The sequence below is a fragment of the Carettochelys insculpta genome, chromosome 22, assembly GCF_033958435.1.
Source record: "Carettochelys insculpta isolate YL-2023 chromosome 22, ASM3395843v1, whole genome shotgun sequence".
NCBI lineage: Eukaryota > Metazoa > Chordata > Testudines > Carettochelyidae > Carettochelys > Carettochelys insculpta.
Window position 1 is genome coordinate 14,221,586 of NC_134158.1, and position 15,045 is coordinate 14,236,630.

Below are 15,045 nucleotides of genomic sequence, written 5' to 3' on the forward strand. Positions count from 1 at the left end.
CAGCGGGGACGGAGGGGGGGTGGATGGGCAGGCAGGCATCACCAAGTAGAAATACAAAAAGTATAAAAATGGCAGAGCCTGCAGGCCCTGGGGTGCGTCTGCCAGCTACTGCCCCCACGACAGCCCCGCTCTGACTCGGGGCACAGCCAGTAGCGGTGTGGGGAGGACACAGAGCTAGTCAGCAGCCGCTGGCCACCCCTGGGCAGACAGTGCAGGGGGATAGGAAGAGGTCACAATGACATTCCCCCAGTTCATTACATCACAAATGCCTATCAGCTCCCCTTATGACATCATCTGCCAACTCATGACATCACCCTCCCTTTAGCCCCCCCCCATGACATCACCCAACCCCCCCCCCATCAGGACCTCAGCCACCCTGCCCTGTCAGCCCTGCCCCACCCAGGACCTCACCCGCCTTCTGCCCCCACCCCACACTTATTTCAAGTACGGCTCCTTCCCTGCTTCGCAGTTCAAGCCTGAGCTGCTCCCAGCCCCCCACCAGAGGGAGCCCCACTCCGGGCTCGGGGGGTCTGCAGCCTGGAACCCCTCCCCTGACCAGGAGGGCCAGGTGCAGCTAACAGACCCCAGCCAGGTCCATGCGGCTGGTGGGGGGGGCATGCAGCTGCTCCCCCTCACCCCACAACAGCCTTTCTGGGGAACCAGGGCTCTGCCCCCCAGCTGGGAGCAGCAGCTCCCCCCAAAGCTCCTGCTCACCCCCCCGGAGCAATTAGCGAGCCATTCACTGCCCCAGGCCCCCTGCAATACCTGAGAATGCAAATCAGTGTTGAGTCAGGAGGGAGATGCAGGGAGTCAGGGGAAGCCAGGGGAGGGGGAGCTTGGCAGCCCCCCAGTATAGTAGAGGGGCCCGTCCCTTCTCCCCTTACAGTACTGCTCAGTGCACTACACAAGGATTCCCCTGCCATGGGGCACCCCCAAACCCAGCAGGACTTCAGAGGGCGCTAGGGCTGGAGGAGGGGCTCGTCAGCGCCGAGGGACAGCACTTCCCTCCTGGAGGGGTCCTACCAGGCCGGGGCGGGGGAGGCAGCCAGGCTGGGAGCTCGCAGATGGAATGGGCAGGGGCTGTGCCCCACCCATCTGGGGCCTGGCAGTGGCAGTGGGGGCAGTTTGGTGCCAGAGGGAGAGTCTGCCAGGCAAGGCCTGAGCCTGCCCTGCCCTGCCCTGGCCTGCCAGGTGCAACTGGCCCCAGCTCTGGGAACCGGCCCGAGCTCTTGGCCCCAGGGCACTCAGCGCAGGAGCCAGACACCACTGCCAGGGTGGGAATCAAGGCCTCAAGTCCCTGGCCCAGAGGCAGGGGGATGCCCTGCCCCCCCGCTGATGCGTCCGGCTGTCCCAGGCGTGGTGCTGCGGGCCCCCGCGGGCTGCTCCGAGCTGAGCACAAGGCACGAGGCGGCACAAGTGAGGCTGGCCCAGGGGAGCCGGCCCCAGGAGCCCAGCGCAGTCCGGCCGGACGTGGGGTGCCGCAGAGTGCACCCCAGCCCCCACTATGACATCTTCCAGATGGTGAGCGAGGCGGTGAGCACGCCGGCGGCGAAGATGGTGATGGTCTGCCAGGTGGGCGTGCCAAAGTAGGAGAGCAGGCCGTCCTGGGGAGCAAAGGTATCGCTGAGCCCTCACGGCCAGGAGGCCGGGGAGAGGCTGCTCTGGGGAGTGCTGGGGGGCAGGGGAGCAGGGCTCGGGGATGTCAGGGGTTGGGAGCCAGGACTCCTGGGTTCTGTTCCTAGGTGTAGGGGAGGAGCAGAAGCTGGTTGGGCAGAGGGTTATGTGAACTGTGTGGCTGGCTGACTGAAAATGACCATTTTTCCCCATGTTACCACTCTCCTAAAACTGCCCCAGACCCGGCGTGTGGGGGCCGCTCAGCCTGGGGAAGTCCAGGCCCGGCGGTTGTCTCCAGGGCCCTGGTCGGGGGGGTGTTCCTGCTCCCTTCTGTTCCTGGCTCTGGAGCTTGGCTCTCCAACCCTGCCACTGCCTTCCGCCCTGCATGGCTGGGGCCAGAGAACCTCCCTGAACCCCACCCCCCGCAGGCCTGGGGCTGGCTATGTAAATCACGACACACTCACCCATCCACCCTGCGCCTGGATCCAGGCCAGCACATGGTCCCGCAGGTACTCCAGGGTCCAGCCCACAATGGTCCGCACCAGCTCCGGGACCTTGGTGCACAGAGCCTGGGGGAGAGGGGATGGGGGTCAGGGAGGGGCAGCGTGGGGAGAGAGTCTCAGCTGGGGAAGGGTAGCTGAGGGGCTGGGCAAAGGTTAGTGGGGGAGGGGAGGGAGTATCCCCGCTGTGGGGCAGGAGAGGGGAAGCAGCAGGGCGAGGCAGGGATCTCACCGCTGGGGGAGGTGAAGGAGGGATGGAAGGGCAGTAAGGGGGAGCAGGTACTTCACATCTGGGGGGTGAAGGGAGGAGCTCTCCTGGCTGCCCCACCTTAAGCACCAGCTTGCAGGCGAAGTAGAAGAGGGCGACCACCCGGCCCCAGTTGAAGGTCCCGTCGGAGAACATCTCAGCCGCCACCCGGAAGAAGACTTCTTTGGGGGCGTGTGTCCCCACCCGGTCGATCATGCTGCGGGAGAGGAGGGTCAGAACCATGCGAGCCAGTGGGGGGAGAGACAGGCCTGGGGCCCAGAGAAGGGGGAGAGGGGCCAGCCGAGAGGACAAGGGCAGACTATCTGCCTTGGTTTCCCCCTGTGAGGAAGGGGGACGGTGCCTGCAGCAGGGTCCAGACTTGTCTGTGGGGAGAGACAGGGATGCAAAGGCGGCAGATGGGTGAGGTCAGAGAGATGGACCCAGAGGAGACCTGGTGGGGGCTCTGCAGGGCCTAGAGGGAAGCGGATGGAGCCCCCCGGGGTGAGAATGAGACATGGGGGAGGGGGCTCACCTCTGCAGCTCCACATTCTTGTCCAGCTCGTCCCCAATGCGCCGCAAGCACTCGCTGAGCCTCTTGGTGTTCTCGTCACTGGGGGGCTCCGGCCCCGCCAGCGCCGCCCGGCCCAGCTCCGCAGCCTGCGAGTCCCCACAGCGCTGGACCCGGTCCCGGATGAACCTGCCATGTGGGAAGGGGTCAGTGGGGGGCTAGTGCTGAGACACAGTCCGCTCCCCACGGGTGATCCCCTGTGCCCCATGTCCCCCCCATAACATCCCCTGCGTCCTGAGCCCCCCACATCCCCCATGCCTCGAGCCCTGCGCCCCTCTCAACTCACCCCTGCAGCAGAATCGCTCCCGTCTGCAGGATTTGGTCCGACGTGGCCCCTACCGGTGGGAGAGACCCAGAATCAGACCCGCCCATGAGGCTCCCAGCGCCACCTGGGCTCTCACCACCCTACACCGGGGAGAACCCAGGTGTTCGAGCGCCGCCCCAGGGAGAACCCAGGCGTCCGAGCCCCGAGCTCCCCCACCGGGGGGAGAACCCAGGCGTCCGAGTACCCCACCCCCCCGAGAGAACCCAGGCGTCCGAGCCCCGCCCCACCCCGAGAGAACCCAGGCGTCCGAACTCCTCGCCTCCCCCGAGAGAACCCAGGCGTCCGAGACCCCCCGGGAGAAGAACCCAGGCGTCCGAGCCCCGCCCGGCCCCCCACTCACCACCACCCCCCTGGCCGCTCTCCGCGGCCGCCGCCATCGTCGCCCCCACGTGACCGCGCGGGCGGGGAGGGGCTCACGTGAGGCGACGGGAGGGGGCGGGCGGTGACGTAAGCGCTGCGCCACGCGGGGGGAAGAGACAGGCGGAAGGGAACCGGTGGAGCAAGAGGGGGGAATCCGGAAGTGACGTCATAAAGAGGGGCTTCCAGGGACGTGACCGGAGCTGCTCTCCCGTCACCTTTGACCCCTCCGTGACCCCAGTGCCTGTCCGCACTGCTGAGACCCTCCTGGCCCTGTGACCTCTGACCCAGCCCTGACCTCTGTGAGCTCCCCACCCGGCCTGCCACACATGAAACCCCCCAGCAAGGTCCAGCCCAGCGACCCCCCGACCACAGAGAGCCGCCCACCCCCAGCTTTGGCCACAGGTTCCGGGGACGAGAGCCGCCCGTTTCAGGGCCGCTCTGCCAGGCTGGGGTGGGCGCCACAGTCACCTGCTGTGCACTGCCCGAGGCCAGCGCCAGCCCCGCGCCAGGGCTCAGCTGCTGCCCCTGCACAGAGGCCACCTGCAGCAAAGGCACCGCTGGGAGCCCCAGACTGGTGCCACCCACGTGCCCCAGGGCTCTGCTGGGGAGCAGCCACAGCTCCCCCATGGCCTAGCCAGGCCCTGCCCCCACAGCCCCTGCCATTCTCCCAGGCCAGTGCCTGTGTGCCACCGGCTCCCAAGGGCACACAACCACCACCCCACTCAGTGTAAATAAAGTACCTTTATTCAGGTGAGCAGCCGTACAAAAACATGACCTATCAGTACAGCCCCTGCCCACCTGCCGGAGGGGCTGTGATCCCCCTGGGGAACCCCAACCCCTCCCTGGCTCACAACAAATGGACAGAGGTGGCCAGATCCCCCCAGCCTGTGAGCTCACGCTGCTCTGAGATATTTACATCTGAACAGACCAAGGAAGCGTGACCCCACCCTCCAACACACACAGGGGAAACTGAGGTCCAAGCAGGCAGGGGAGCTGGCTGGCCAGGCCAAGAACTGAACCCAGGAATCCAGGGGCCCAGCCCAGCCCCCTCCATCCATGTTCCTGTGGGTCTTTTAGGGAGATCTGGCACAAAATCTCACTTGGCTCAGGAGACAGGTTGGGGAAGAGGAGAAGGGGAATGGATTTGTGGGAGGGGGAGGGACAGCTGGTGAAGGTTGAGCAGAGGGGTGGGGGAAGTCTCTACCCTTCCCTGTTCAGAGCCCCCACGAGCTGGAGGGGAAATGGGACCTGTCCCCCGGCTCACGGACACCAGCGTCATCACGACAACTTTCCCTTTAAAAAGAGCCCTGCCCCCCTGTGCAAGGGACAGGCACCGGCTCAGCCCTGCGTACGGCAGGAGACACAGTGGGCAGGGCCGGCCCAACTGCTCCCCGCCACTGTGGCTCTTCTCAGTGCAGAGATCAGGTGCCTCAGCTAACAGCAGCTGGATCCCCACCAGGCTTCGTCCAGCGCAGCCTTGACATGACAGGCACAGAGGGCAGCTGGGTGCCACAAGCCTGCACTTATGCCCAGCCCTGGGAACCCCCGGGGACAATTTCTGCCCCCAGGCCCTGGGGCAGGCACCCTTTGCTAAGGGACGTGCCACAGCGGGACTCGAACCTGAGCTGGCAAAGACCTAGGGGTCCAGGCTGGAGCTGAGGGAGGGGGGCTGCTGGGGCAGAGGGCAGCATAACAATGGCCAGGGCTGCTCCCAAGGCAACTGGGTGGGGGGCTTCAGTTAGTGCCTGACCCCTTAGGCCTGACCCTCTCCTACACTGGGGGCCCCCACATCATTGGGCCTAGCCCCTAAGGTAGAGGGGAGGGCAGCTTGTCTCTCAGGGCTCAGACCCCTAACACTAAACGCTGGAGCCGGATCTTAGAGGCAGGTACCCCAGTGGGGCTGGGGCCTGGCCAAGACAGAAACGCGGTAGCACCATGGTTCTGAGAGGGTCCCACTGCTGTGGGCAGAGGTAGGTACACAGGCTCAGTGGGGCAGGTGGGACTGGGAGGAGTGGGGAGAAATCCTCAGTCCACCAATCAGATCCCATCGTCTTTTGCTGCTCCAGTCAAAAGGCACGGAACCACACGGGTCCACCAATCGGTGGCTGCTTGGACCTTCCTTTGTCTTAGTGGCCCATTGGCTCCTGCTGCCAAGCCAGCGCTGCTTCCCTCTCCACCAATCAGGGAAGAGGTCTTCTTTTGACCCACCAATGGGAGTCCTTCCCTGTCTCCCAGCTCCACCAATCAGGTGTCACGCAGGAGCACTCTGCCTGTGGAGCCAGCCCACAGCACAGCATGATGGGGAGGGGTCAGTGCGCCCCTCTGATGACCTCTGACCTTCGCCCTCCACACCAGACGCCCCCCCCCTTAGTCCCGCTCCCCACACAGGGGGGCGCTGGCCCCTTCGCGCCCCTCGGGGGGCTCCTCCGTGCAGACAGGCAGGTACCCATGGGCCGGGCACTCGGGGTCGGCCGGGCTCTCCGCCTCCCCCTCCAGCTCCTCTGGCTCCGCCCCCGGGGGCGCCCCCTGCTGGCGGCTCCGCCCCCGCTGCTCCCGCACCAGCTGCCACAGGTAGAGCAGGGGGATGGGCAGCACCGCCACCACGATGAGCGAGATCAGCATGGCCAGTGCCCAGGGCGGGTAGGGCACCCGCGTCTCCTCCACCTGCCGGAGAGCCGGGCTCAGGGGGGCGCGGAGAGCCGGGCTCCCTGCCCCCGCCCTCCGGCTCTCCCGCCCCGGCACCCGACGCCCAGTGCCCTGCCCCCAGCTCCCCACCCCCAGGGCCCCGCCTCCCCCACCCCCAGCCTGGCACCCAACCCCCAGCAGCCTAGCTCCATCCCTCACAAGACCCACCCCCTAGCAGCCTGGCACAGCCCCATCATGGGCCCTGCAGCCTGGCAGCCCCCTGCCCCAGACCCACCCCCAAGCAGCCTGGCTTCCCCTGTCCACAGGCCCCAGCCCCTGGCAGCCCAGGGACCCCTCCACCCACTCTCACCTTGGCCTGGTCCCAGGCCTGGTAGGTGGGGGTGCTGCGGCAGATCTGGCCCAGGCTGGCCAGCAGCAGCCCCAGCATGGCCAGCAGGCTGCCGTACCGCCACATGTAGCTGTAGAGCCGCCAGGGCCGCCAGCCCAGCATGGCCTCCACGTCCGCCAGGAACCTGGGGAAAAGGCGGGAGGGTGGGCGGGGGGGGGGGGGGGTCACCCAGGGTCCTCCAGTACCTGTCTGCCCGGCCCTGGGGCGGGTACATGTCTGTCCCATAGAGCTGGGTCATAGGAGGGCAGGAAGGGACCCCCCCAGGGCAAAGGCCAGTATCTGTGCACCCCATAGGGAAGAGTCTGGGAGGGGCCAGAGGGGCTCAGGGGGAGGCTTGCAGGCAGGGTGGAGGGGGTTTGTGGGTGGGGTGCAAAACCCCCACGGAGAGGAGGAGCAGGTACCCGTCAACCCCGTAGGCCCAGGTCACGGCCACGGCCTCGCAGGCCACAGGGGCAGCGCTGGGGAGGGGGCTCAGGGAAAGTGTGTGGGGGGTAGCAGCTTGAGGGGGAGCACATGGGGAAGAAAGGGAGCTCGGGGGCCGGCTGGGTACCTGTCAGCGCCGTAGACCCAGGCCACGGCCACGGCCTCACAGGCCACCACAGCGACCAGGGGCAGGGTGGCTGAGTAGTCGTCGAACATGGAGACGAAGTAGCTGCCTGAGCGCTGCACGAACATCAGCCCCAGCACGAACCCCAGGGCACAGCACAGCACTGGGGGGGAGAGACAGACACAGCCTGACCCCCACATCCCCCAAAGCCCAGCCCCGGGGACAGAGAGCGCCTGGGCCCCCCCTCCCCCCCCAGCCCCAGGGGGCAGAGAGAGCCTGGCACCCCCTCCCGCCCCCAGCCCCGGGGGACAGAGAGCGCCTGGGCCCCCCCTCCCCCCCCCAGCCCCGGGGGACAGAGAGCGCCTGGGCCCCCCCTCCCCCCCCCAGCCCCGGGGGACAGAGAGCGCCTGGGCCCCCCCTCCCCCCCCCAGCCCCGGGGGACAGAGAGCGCCTGGCTTCCTGTGGGTACCGGTGAAGAGGGTGGCACGGCGGCGCAGGGGGGTGTAGCGGTCCAGCAGCGGGGTCAGGATGCCCTGCATGTTGCCCAGCATGGTGCTGAGCCCCAGGTTGAGCAGCATGAGGAAGAAGAGGACGGACCAGAAGGGCGAGGCCGGGAAGAGGGTCATGGCCTCGGTGAAGGCGATGAAGGCCAGGCCGGTGCCCTCCACGCCCTGCAGGGGAGAGAGACGGTCGTGCAGCCCAGGGACCCCTCGCCCGCCCGGCGCTGCCGCCTGCTCGTGCTGTGGTGGGGCGCGGGGAGCCAGGGACTTGGGGTGCTCCCCAGGACGGGGAAGGGGGAGCGGAGAACTTGAAAGCCCCCACGGGGTGGGATGTGAGGGGCCCTGGGACTCAGGGGGCCCTAGGGCAGGGCACGGGGGGGCTCAGGGACCCCTTGGGGTGCAGCTGGAAAATGGGGGGCCTCCCTGGGGTAACAGGTGGCAGGCTGGGGACTTGGGGGAACCCCCCCAAGGGGGGCACAAGGCGCTGGGGCTCAGGGCCCAGAGGCTCAGGGGAGCCACCCCCAGATGCCTGTGGGACGGGGTACACAGGGCCCCTCCTCCTGTCTCCAGGCACCTTGTTCATCTCGTCCTCCAGCTGGCAGTCGGTGACGCCATGTCGCTGCAGCGCAGAGCCAAGCTCGGCTGGCAGCCCCTGGTACCAGGCACTGTACTGCGGTGGAGGGAGCGCACCCAGGCCCCCGGGGGGCAGCAGCAGGTGGGGCAGGGCCCCAGCCTCCTGCAGCCGGGCCAGCATCTCTGCATTCCTGGGGACGGGAGATGAGTGAGTGCCCGGCGTGGGGCAGAGCGAGTCGCATCAGTGTGGGGGAGGCGAGGCCGGGTGGGGACAGAGAGCATGTGGCCAAGCCTGGGGCAGGCTGGGAGAGGAGGGGAGAGGCAGGGAGGCTGTGTCAGCATGGGGCAGGCTGCAGGGGGAAGGGCACCAGCTGGGAGGATCAAGGGGGCAGGGTGGACCTTGGGCAGCGGCTCACCCACCACTCAGACCCCATCTAGGGTGGTGGCCCACGGCGAAGACAACCAGCGTGGCCAGCAGCAGCAGACGCTGTGCCGGCGTGGGGCGCAGCCAAGGCGGGAGGGGGCAGATGGAGGGGCTGAGGAGGAGCAGCTCCCCCTGCCACGCAGGCCCTGGTAGCCCAGCTCAAGGAAGACGACCAGCGTGGCTGGCAGCGAGGTTGTGGGGTAGGCCATGTCGGCTGGGGTATGGCCAAGGGGGTGGGCTGGCGGGGGGGGGACCGGGGGGGGCTCAGGCGGCAGCTCACCCTGCCACGCAGGCCCTGGTGAGGACGGTGGCCCGGAAGCCCAGCACGGCAAAGACGACCAGCGTGGCCAGCAGCGAGGTGAGGAAGTTGAGCCCAGCCACGAGCAGGGCGTCGCCGTGGCAGTCGTTGCGCTGCTGGTTGTAGCTGGAGTAGGCGATGACGCTGCCGAAGCCCAGGCCCAGCGCGAAGAACACCTGGGTGGCCGCCTGGCGCCAGACCTGCACGTCACCCCAGATCTCCAGCTGCGGATGGGCAGGGGTCAGCTGCGGCTGGGGACTCCAGGGCTATGGGGGGGGTGGGTGCAGGGGAGAGAATTCCAGGCAAGGGCGCCCTGGGGGCAGGGGAGGAGGAGGAGGAGGAGGAGGAGGGAGTCCCACATCCAGGCAGCGCAGGGCCAGGTGTCCCATGGGAGGACAGGGGAGGGAGGGCAGGGCTGACTGTCCCATGGGGGGCCAGCAGGGGGGCTCTCACCTTGGGGGTGAACATGATGCGGATGCCCTCGGCCGCCCCGTCCAGCAGCAGCCCCCGCACCAGGAAGCAGAGCAGCACCACGTAGGGGAAGAGGGAACTGAAATACAGCACCTGGGGGGGGGGGGACGGACAGTGACGGGGGCTCTCGCCCTGTGTCCCAATGGCCCCTCACCCCGGGGGCTGTGACCCCCTCCCTGGCGCCCCCTACAGATGGGGGCGGCAGTGGGTCAGGAGGGAAGCGGGGGGCCTGGCGGGGGGGTCGTCTCACCTTGCCAGAAGATTTGATGCCGCGGATGAGAGCGCCACAGACCAGGGCCCACGCAACCAGCAGGCAGGCGACCAGCACTGGGTTCAGGCCCCCGCTGTCCCCGATGGAGACGCTCACCTCCAGCGCCCGCCGGTACCAGAAGTAGGTGGTTGGGGAGCTCTGGGTGCACTCGGGTTCTACCAACACACAGCACAGCTGGGTTAGAACCAAGCACCACCCCCCCTCGGACAGGTCACCAAGCCACGCCCCCCCATGCTCCCCCCGGCTGGGTCACCGAGCCACGCCCCCCCTCGGACAAGGTCACCGAGCCACACACCCCCCATACCCCCCCACCTGGGTCAGACCGGGCCACGCCCCCCCACCAGGTCAGAACCAAGCACCACCCCCCTGTGCCCCTCCCCTGGCTGGGTCAGACTGGGCCACGCCCCCCCCAGCTGGGTCACTAAGCCATGCCCCCCTCCCACACCCCACTGGGTCAGACCAGGCACTGCCCCCCAGGCTGGGTCAGACTGGGCTGGGTCCCCTGCAACTCCCCACAGCTGGGTCAGGCCAGGCACCGCCCCCTTCCCCAGCCAGGTCAGTCTGGGTCAGTCCCCCTGCCCTGAGACAGGCCAGACCTCGGCAAGGCCCCTGCCCCATGTGACACTGTTGGATTTTAAGATGAACATAATCGTAGGTGCGCACCATGGCGTGCGCCGGGGCAGGGCCAGTGAATCTCCTTGTGCTGCTCACACGTGTGCCAGATTTACGCGTGGAGTTGGGAGTCCTGAATCTGGGCGGCTACTTGACCCTTTAGTTCGTGGGAGATCGTAATAGGAGCTGTGACAAGGGGCTGGATTCCAAGCCCCAGCTGCCGCGTTTGGCCGGGGCCAGGCCCCAGCGGAGAGGCCGGCACCGGCCGAGGGCAGAAGGGGGACGTGCCCAGGGCTGGCCCTGGGCCAGGCTCCCCCTCAGGGAAGACGATGGAATCCCCCCACCCGGGCAAGGGCCCGAAGGGGCCCGGCGGCTCCTCCCTCGCCCTCACTCCAGCTCTGCTCCGACCGGCGCCAGGCGGCTCACGACCCAGCCAAACCGAGGAGCTCGGAGCCTCTGGCAGCAGCACCGGCCCCTCCGCGGCAGCCGGCCCCACGCCCTGCGGAGGGGTGAACATCAATGTTCCCCACAAGGTGTTCCAGGAACACCGGGGTCCCCCGAAGGGAATAAAGCGTTTGGCCACAAACTTCCATGCCAGCAACATTTGCTGGTTTAAAAAATTAATATTGATGCATTTACTGATTCTATTAAAATCCATTTTCCTATGTGTTCGCCCCGCTAAGCATCCCTTGCGCAAGGCCGGCGACGTCACCACCCAGCGCCACGCGCTCGGTCAGTCAGAGACGCGAGCTAATCTATACGCTGCCAACAGCAGGACTCGTTCTCAGGGAACGTGGCTCGTTGGGGGCAGCTTATGGCGAGAACATCCAGTTTTACCAAGACGTGCAATTCATCAGTTGTCCCCTTCGCCAGCACGCACCGGGGCAAAACTGGGCTCACGACTGACACGGCAGCAAAAATGAAACACAGAACTCGACCGAACGCTGCACCCACCGTGCAGATCCAACTTGCCGGCAGTAAACCAAATAGAAAAAGAATCGGCCAAGGAAAAAACAACACTCTGCATTGAAAACGGCCAATATAACAAGGCAGGGTCAGCTTTGAGCTTTATTTCCATCCACGAGAAATGTGACTTTTGGTTTTAAATACGTGTCATTAAACTCATTCTGGCCTTCATGACCTCCTCTCGCATTTCTCTCTTATTATCCTTACTTGTTTGTGATCTATTTTTTAGCTCCATAGACAAGACTTGTGACCGGTTCCACAAAATTCTGCCATGTTTAAAAGGGCTCCGAGGACAGATAAATTTGGGACAGGCTGGGCCAGGTCATTCGATGGCTTTAACGATTTCACTCTCATCCAACTCTTTTCCTTTCATTAATCATTTCTGGATTCTAAAGGGCCAGCCCAGTGTGTGCGTGGATCCGAGCTCTGTGCATAGACCTGGGGCTGGGCCTTTGGGGCAGGGAGAACCCATGCGGATTTGGAGCAACTGGTTTTCATCAACTCCTGGCGGTGTGCAGGGGCAGCTAGAGGGTCGGAGGGAATTGCTCAGGTGAATTCCTGCCGGCCAGTGCAGTGCCAGACATGCTGTGTGTGGTGGGTTTGGTGACTTAGAGTGGGGGACCCCAAGGCTGGGGCTGTCAGGAGCCCTGATTTAAGCACTTTCCCTTCTCAGCTGTTCCAGGAGAAGCCTCCCATATTACACCCTGCCCCTGCCAGCCCCAGCAAAATCAGACGGGGGCAGTTCCCCCCATGCATCCATCTGTGGCCGGACCAACGCGGGGCCAGGGGATGGGACAGGAAGCACACAGGGCAGCGTCCCCAGGAGCCCGGCAGGGGCCCGCCCAGCACCTACCTGGCAGGCTGTGGTTGGGGCCCAGGGGGCAGCTGGCCCAGGGCAGCACGGAGCGGAAGGAGTTACCCAGGTAGAAGAGGCTCCAGGCGATGATCACATTGTAATAGAGAGAAACAAATCCACAGACCTGGGTGGAAACAGGGGTGAGTGTGGCTGGGCCCTGGGACCACCCACCTGGCTGGGCCTTGTGGACTGCCCCCCGCCTGGCTGGGGCAGGGCCCAGGAGGGGCTCAGGGCCCCAAAGGGGGGAGGAGGGCAGAGATGGGGCGCTCTGCCCAGCACCAGGACAGACCCCCTGGGGTGGGGCAGGGCTGGGTGAACGGGAATGACAAAGCGGCGTAAGTTCTCCCACTACTGCTGCGAGCTTCCTGCAGCAGTGCCCCCACCCGCTCACCACACAGCTGGCGAAGCCGATGCCAACCAGGCGAGGGCTGAGGTGCTGCCAGACCCCAATGCTGCCCTGGCGCACGCTCTGCCCGGCCGCCAGCTCCAGGAAGAACAGTGGGATGCCCATCACCAGCAGCAGCAGGAAGTAGAGGAGGAGGAAGGCTCCTGGAGGCAGGAGGTGATAAAGACTGTTACAGGGTTGGAGCTGCCCAAAGGGATAGAGCCCCCCCCGCCCCCACTCATCCCCTACAGTCCAACTCCCTGCACATCTCCCAGCCCCACAACCATCCGGCAGAGCCCCCTCCCAGCCCCAACCCCCACCAAAGTCTTCCTCCACCCCAGCCCCAACCCCCTTCCCCCAGCCATCCCCTAGAGCCCCTGGCCCTGCTCACCTCCCCCATTCTGGTGGCAGAGGTATGGGAAGCGCCAGATGTTCCCCAGTCCCACGGAGAAGCCAACCTGTGCCAGGATGTACTCGGCCTTGCTGCTCCAGGCGGGGCGGGCGGGCGGCTCCTCAGGCAGCCCCCCCAAGCTGAGCTCCCCAGCACTCGCCCCCTCCAGCTCTGGATCTACCTTCTCCATGGCGGGAGGAGGCTGGGGCCACGCTTTCGGGAGCGCACACAGAGACAAGCGTGCACACTGCCAGGGGAACGGCCCGCCGCTGACCACTCGCTCGCACGCTTGGTCACATCTGCGTTCTGCCCCACTGCACACAGGCACTCACTCCCCCCACCCCACAAGCCCCCTGAAACCTGCAAGAGAAAAGCAAACAGACTCAGCAGGACAGATGGAAGCGCCCATCCCACCCCCCAGCTCTTTGCACTGGAGGCCCCTTGGGGTGGGGCAAACGGGGACCCCTCACCTCAGGTGCCTCCTTGAGGCCAACAGGACCAGGAGCTCAGAGAGCCAGGCGCCTGGATCCGGCAGCACGTGCCAATATCCCTGGGTGACAGCACTGGGAGCGAAGTCACAGACTCTTCCCAGCTGGTGCAGGGGGGCATCAGGCCTGGCCATGGGGTGGGCATTGACACAGTGAGACCACTGAGCTTGTGATAGTCCACAAAGCTGGATCGACTCGCCCTTTGTGGGGAGCAGCCCCATGGGGGAAGCCCAGGGGCTGGAGATAGCTGGACCACCCCAGGGCCAGCACATCTTGAACCTCCCGTGCCAGGTCCTGGGCTGTTTTCCCCACGGCTCAGAATGGGGAATGCTTAGAAGGAGGGTGGGTGCCTGTCTCTATTCAGCGCACAGCCAGGCCAGGGAGCCTGGGGCAGGAGAATGCAGCCCCTCTGGGGTGGAGCGCAGTGGCTGGGTATATGGTCCCAATGGCACCTACCAGGTGAGGGGAGCCCCTGGGGGCTGCCCCCCCAGCCCAAGTTTAACAGAGAGGACCTCTCAGGGCTGGCTCTGCCAGAGCACCAGGGCCAGACACATCTCTTGCCCAGAGGGCACTGCCAGTCCCAGCATGGGGCCATGTCAAGCACAGCCAACTAGTACCAGCTCCCACACCCCAGCCCCACACAAAGGCCCCTCAGTTCCAGAGGCCGGGGAGCGGGCTGGGCACTGGGCTGCGTGTGGGGTGACCCAGCGGGCAACCCTTAACTGGCACAGCAACCCCCACAATCCTCAGGCAGGAAAGTTCTAAATGTGCCAGGCACCAGGCCAAGGCAGACTAATTGCTTTAGGTCTGGACGGGGGAGAAGGGGGTCGGGAGCCCCCGGTGCCGTGAGCTTCCCCGCAGCAGTGCCCCTGGCCCAGGATCCCGGAATCCTGCAGACCAGCTCCACCCCCTTCACCCAAGATGTCACCCACTCCCACCATCCCCTGCCAGGGGCTACGTGAGTCACCCCTCACCCAACCTGCGCCCCCCCCCCGGGCAGCCGCATTCCATTGCCCAGTAGGGGGGGGTCCCCGCAGCCCCCGGCCCCCTTGTGACCGCCCCCGCACCCCAAAGCAGCTGCGTCCTGGCACCTGGCCAGCACCGCCAGGGCGAAACGGGCACTACTGGGGGGGGGGGGGGGGGCGCGACGGCGACCGTATTGTCCTGGCCAGTTGCGGAAAGAACCCAGGCGTCCGGGCGCCCTGTCCCCGCCCCCGTCCCCGTCCCACTCCGAGCTGGGAAGAGAACCCAGGCGTCCGGGCGCCCCAGCCCGGTCAGCAGGGCCAACCCGGCCCGGAGCAGGACCCGGCCAAGAGGTGCACGTGGGGAGCGGGGAAAGGGGCAGGCACCAAACGCGGGAGACAAACAACTGGTCGTAGGGCGCCCGAACCCCCATCCCCGCCTGCCGCGGCGCCCCCCGCCCGCGGGGCCCCGCTCTCACCTGCGGTCGCCAGCGTGGAGGGAACCTCGGTTGCATCAGATGGGTAGGGCCCCGCCCCCGGGATCCGCCCCCGGCCTGGCCCCGCCCCCGGCGCTGCCTCCCCCGGCCCAGTCTGCAGCCAGGCCCGCTGTACTGGTACCAGTGGGGGGGGGCCCAGCCTGAGCTACCAGCGCC

At 66.5% G+C, this 15,045-nt stretch overlaps 2 protein-coding genes across 3 annotated transcripts; both read right to left on the reverse strand.

Annotated features, from left to right (window-relative positions):
- Window positions 1-1,351: 1,351 nt before the first annotated feature.
- On the reverse strand, window positions 1,352-3,682 carry BAX (BCL2 associated X, apoptosis regulator). Its single transcript, XM_075016400.1, has 6 exons — window positions 3,595-3,682; window positions 3,216-3,264; window positions 2,894-3,058; window positions 2,443-2,578; window positions 2,079-2,183; window positions 1,352-1,604 (listed from the first exon to the last, which is right to left on the reverse strand). The coding sequence occupies exons 1-6, from the start codon at window positions 3,629-3,631 to the stop codon at window positions 1,503-1,505; spliced, it is 594 nt and encodes a 197-aa protein (XP_074872501.1). The 5' UTR covers window positions 3,632-3,682; the 3' UTR covers window positions 1,352-1,502.
- Window positions 3,683-4,318: 636 nt separating this feature from the next.
- Window positions 4,319-14,886, reverse strand: SLC6A16 (solute carrier family 6 member 16). Of its 2 annotated transcripts, none has more exons than XM_075016399.1 (12): window positions 14,872-14,886; window positions 12,943-13,302; window positions 12,558-12,715; window positions 12,164-12,290; window positions 9,712-9,887; window positions 9,444-9,554; window positions 8,973-9,214; window positions 8,270-8,459; window positions 7,665-7,866; window positions 7,199-7,358; window positions 6,610-6,772; window positions 4,319-6,278 (listed from the first exon to the last, which is right to left on the reverse strand). In XM_075016399.1, the coding sequence occupies exons 2-12, from the start codon at window positions 13,130-13,132 to the stop codon at window positions 5,982-5,984; spliced, it is 2,016 nt and encodes a 671-aa protein (XP_074872500.1). In that variant the 5' UTR covers window positions 13,133-13,302; window positions 14,872-14,886; the 3' UTR covers window positions 4,319-5,981. The 2 variants fall into 2 exon arrangements, with proteins under 2 accessions (XP_074872500.1, XP_074872499.1); XM_075016398.1 differs by lacking the exon at window positions 14,872-14,886 and adding an exon at window positions 13,413-14,299.
- Window positions 14,887-15,045: the final 159 nt, after the last annotated feature.

Coding starts and splice junctions, on each gene's coding strand:
- BAX (XM_075016400.1), bottom strand. CDS start 3,631: ATGGCGGCGGCCGCGGAGAGCGGCCAGGGGGGTGGTG. Junction 2,579..2,893: donor AAGAATGTGGAGCTGCAGAG/GTGAGCCCCCTC, acceptor CCTCTCCCGCAG/CATGATCGACCGGGTGGGGA. Junction 2,184..2,442: donor CCTGCAAGCTGGTGCTTAAG/GTGGGGCAGCCA, acceptor CCTCTCCCCCAG/GCTCTGTGCACCAAGGTCCC.
- SLC6A16 (XM_075016399.1), bottom strand. CDS start 13,132: ATGGAGAAGGTAGATCCAGAGCTGGAGGGGGCGAGTGCTGGGGAGCTC. Junction 12,716..12,942: donor CTGCCACCAGAATGGGGGAG/GTGAGCAGGGCC, acceptor TCCTGCCTCCAG/GAGCCTTCCTCCTCCTCTAC. Junction 9,888..12,163: donor CCCCAACCACAGCCTGCCAG/GTAGGTGCTGGG, acceptor GTGTGTTGGTAG/AACCCGAGTGCACCCAGAGC.